We start from the raw sequence: 3,837 nt of genomic DNA on the forward strand, positions 1-3,837 counted from the left end.
TCATTTCGGGCTTTTGAGTTTTGAGCTGGTTATGCTACGGTTTTTATTACAAGTACGGCGCACACACCATCAGGCTCGCCTAGGTCCCATGGTTTCAAATGGATGGCTGTAAGCCTGATGTGTGGGTGTGAGCCGTACACCTAGAACTGAAGCGCTACCAGCTCAAGACATCGGTTTTGTATAGTGTATTTGTATGTGCTTCTTTGTCTCTCGCCGCAAGCAAGTTGTCCACTCTGCATCGAACGGTTTTCGTATCATGTCGCGTCTGTGTGTGTGTGTGTGTGTGTGTGTGTGTGTGTGTGTGTGTGTGTGTGTGTGTGTGTGTGTGTGTGTGTGTGTGTTGTGTGTGTGTGTGTGTTGTGTGTGTCTGTGTTACATGGTTGGGGGTGCGTTACCCCGTGAACCTGTAAAACGACCCATACGAGCCGAAGGCCCAAGAGCAATATCTATACACCTGAAAGCCACGGAGAACAGGAAACACCGCACATCAGCCCAGACTAGCGTCCGAAAGGGGTAACTGAGTTTCAGTGAGCCCACATACGTTCCAACATCCTCGCCAGACGTAATGGTTCCCATTTCATGGCCTCCCAACATGCTCTGTTGATGATCGAATCCGTCTTAAGCACGAAGATCATTATAGGCTGGGCATTCCAATGGCACGTGTTTTTCATCCTCGATTCGGCTATTAGTACCACAACAGCAGCAAAACCACTGCCCCCTGGGGACATGGTACTTGCCCCTTCGTGCTCTGTTTGTCTCCAAAGCCCAACAACATAAACGAAACTGCATCAGCTTACGATGTGCTAAACGAGGAATGAAAACCTTAGCATGTGTTGGCCACATGACGGCTGCGGCTCCCGAAAAGGGCAGCCCCATCCAGTGCTTATAGTTCGCCATTTGCACTCCCGGTTGCTTCCCATCTGATGGGTACTCCTCTGGCAAGACAGTCAGACGCGTATGGTCCCAGCCGCTCATCAAACGCTCCCTTAGTGCCGTTATCATCGCTCCTTCGGATAGAGGCCTACTCAACAACCAGTCAACATGCTCCTTTACCCCCATGACTTCTTGCGGTATTCCGCTCCAAGTATTGCACTCCAAGAAGGAAAACAGTCGTAAATATTGAGGTTCCCCAACCCTCCCATTCCGGGTTGGTCAGAGCATCGGCTATCTCCTGCCGTAAAACTGCATGAGCAATGGACCCCGCTTGCTTTTGAAGGCGGATGATGCCATTGGCATGGGAGGTGGTGGTGGCGGTGGTGGTGGTGGCGGCATGCTGCCACCGGCGGTGGCGCCACCGCTACCAGTAACGCCGACTCCGCCCGCACAGCCCTTGGAAGGCATATTTACAGCGTTGTCATCGTTCTCAGCATCCATCTCTCCGCCTTCTCCACCATCGCTGTCGTCGTCGCCGTACTGGCTTGGGTAGCTACCCTATAAGGCGCCGGTGCGCCCCCCTTCAGTCTCTTCTTGTAAAACAGTTCGGCCCCGTTTGTGCTCATACGATTTTTGTTGGCTACAGGCGAGATACCTTGCGATAGAGGATGCTATGTAGTACCAATAACGCGTTTCATCCGGGCGAGATATTATGTTTGGTCCGTTACACACACACGGCCACACGGCCACACGGCCACACACACACACGGACATGGGCAATCCTACAGGTCGGGCCCCCCCTGGGCGCTTCGCGCTGGGGCCCCGCCCAGCAATCTGGTCGTTCATGGATCACACCCGGATATGACAGCAGATAGGGACGGTTCCTATCTCATAACCAGGGCACAATTTATAGGTGATCACAAATCTTGCAGACTCACAGTCCATGCTCCATGCACAACACGTACCGGAAGGACCTGAAGACCGCATGTACGGCAACTAACTACCGTGTGGGCGGTGCCTTACCTCTCTCATGGCTCATTGGCAGATAGACTGTAATCATCAGCGAAACAAAAAACTAAATTCAACATATTGCAACCAATAAGCTCAACCAGGTACAGTATCCAATCCATCCACACTCAAGCAAAACAGCGTCAGCGGTCAGATGCGGCGACCATAAATGGGGTTCATTCCGGACTGTTGCCTGCTCTTGGTGAGTTGCTGCATGCCTTTCCTCTGTGGCTGCCACGACTGTGGCTGCTGGTACGCCAACGCTATTGGACCTAATGGTGCAGAAGACGTCCTTAGCTCTTCATGTTCCTCACCCTGGTCGGCGGAGGGCTCAACAGTGCTGATGATGCTTGCCCGTGAGTCCAACGGCGCCATAGATACCCCCACACCGGGTGCACCGGGGGCTTGTCGACTATTTCCACGGCCCGGCCTAGTGACCCTGCTGCTGGCCACTGAGCCTGCGAAAGATCCAACACGACTGCCGGGGGCGCGAATATTACCGGAGGCTGCACCTGCTCCCCACATACCCGGCTTGAACCAGAGGCGGTTTTGTGCCGACTGCTGTGACTGCAGTGGGGGTTTAATAGCTCCCTGCATTTGATCCACTCGCTGGCCGCTGGGCGGCGGTAGAGAGCCGTCTAGGGAGGACGACGCGTTTCCCCCTTGGGGCAGAGACAGACTTGCCTGGCTTAGCCCGGTGACCCTACCGTTGTCAGCGATAGAGCCTGTGACTGATTCGGCTTGGCTGGTAGGCGGCAGATTTTGGCTAATTCCCTTTAAGGCCGGATTCAGCCGGGGCCATTGAGGCATCTGCAGCCACTGTGACGACCTCAACATGTCAAGAGAACTCTGTGAAGCGCCTGGAGGTGGAGGGGCTTGCATGGAGATCCCGCTTGGAAGCGGCACTAGCTCACTCGCCTGGTTTACCCCAGCGGCCCTGTTGCCGGTGAGTGTGCTTGTGACAGATCCCGCACGACTCCAGTTGGAGGGCCGCATAGACCATGCGGCCGGATTAAACCAGGATTGCCGTGTCGTCCCAGCTGTCCGCTGGGTTGACCTGATAGATTCTCTTGTCCACTGGGAAAACCTCTGTATAGGCTGGAAAGCTCCCATGAAGCTTTGCAGTCGGCCTCCTGATTGAGATTCGTATCTGGCCATGTTGGCCATGCTCGGTGTTGGTTGGCCCCAAGGGTTGTACAGCGATTCAGTGGATGACGGTCGCAGCCCGGGCCCATCACCAGCAGAGTACATGTTGTTCAGGTGCATCGGTGGCATGGTTCCATCGGACGGGGGGCCGTAACCAAGGTCAAGACCACCTCTACGGGATCTACCACCACCAAGCATACAACCAGCGTCATTGCAGCAACATCCATACAACTTGGAAAACCAGCTGTACTTGCAAGCCAGTACCATTAAGGTTATTCCCGCCAAGATGGCGGCTAGGATGCCCAAAAAGCGGCCCATTTTAGCTGGGCAGTCATTTTCGATGAAACAACTGACGCCGGCAGGGTTAGCACAGACCTGCATATGTGGGGGGAGGCCGTGATGCAGCAGCGGTTACAACATGCAAACGCTTGGGAGCGGGGCCGGTCAGGCAGCCAGGTCATTATGGGGAGCAATAATTCTTTGCCCGCCTGTTTGGCGGGACGATGTCATTGTGTGCGATATTCTCCCGCTTTCTCGGAGTGTTGGGCTGGGGACATCCCGGTGCGCTGGTCATGTTGTGGATGATATGCGCGGCTATGAGTGCTATGGCTGTAGGTAAGGGCATGGCGTTGTTGTAGTGGGTGCTGTCACACTAGCCTGTGCGTGGGATGACGGATAGAGTTAGGGGTAATGTAGCAGCTGGTCGAGCGCTTTGCGTGTATTTGCAGCTGTTATGTGTGCCGTACTGTGCACCAGCTACTACAGGTAACCCCACTCTCCCTATGGCATAAACATGCCGGNTACCGACCG

The 3,837-nt window shown here is 54.7% G+C and overlaps 1 protein-coding gene across 1 annotated transcript in view; it reads right to left on the bottom strand.

Moving 5' to 3' along the window:
* The window catches only part of VOLCADRAFT_105707 (uncharacterized protein), a gene marked incomplete at both ends in the record, with an annotated part of 11,949 nt that overhangs the window by 475 nt on the left and 7,637 nt on the right, over positions 1-3,837 (bottom strand). Inside the window, one exon of the mRNA XM_002952837.1 lies at positions 2,196-3,402. Coding sequence (XP_002952883.1) covers positions 2,196-3,402 — 1,207 coding nt within the window. The remainder of the gene's footprint in view (positions 1-2,195; positions 3,403-3,837) is intronic.

The sequence above is a fragment of the Volvox carteri genome (genome assembly GCF_000143455.1).
Source record: "Volvox carteri f. nagariensis unplaced genomic scaffold VOLCAscaffold_32, whole genome shotgun sequence".
Lineage (NCBI taxonomy): Eukaryota > Viridiplantae > Chlorophyta > Chlorophyceae > Chlamydomonadales > Volvocaceae > Volvox > Volvox carteri.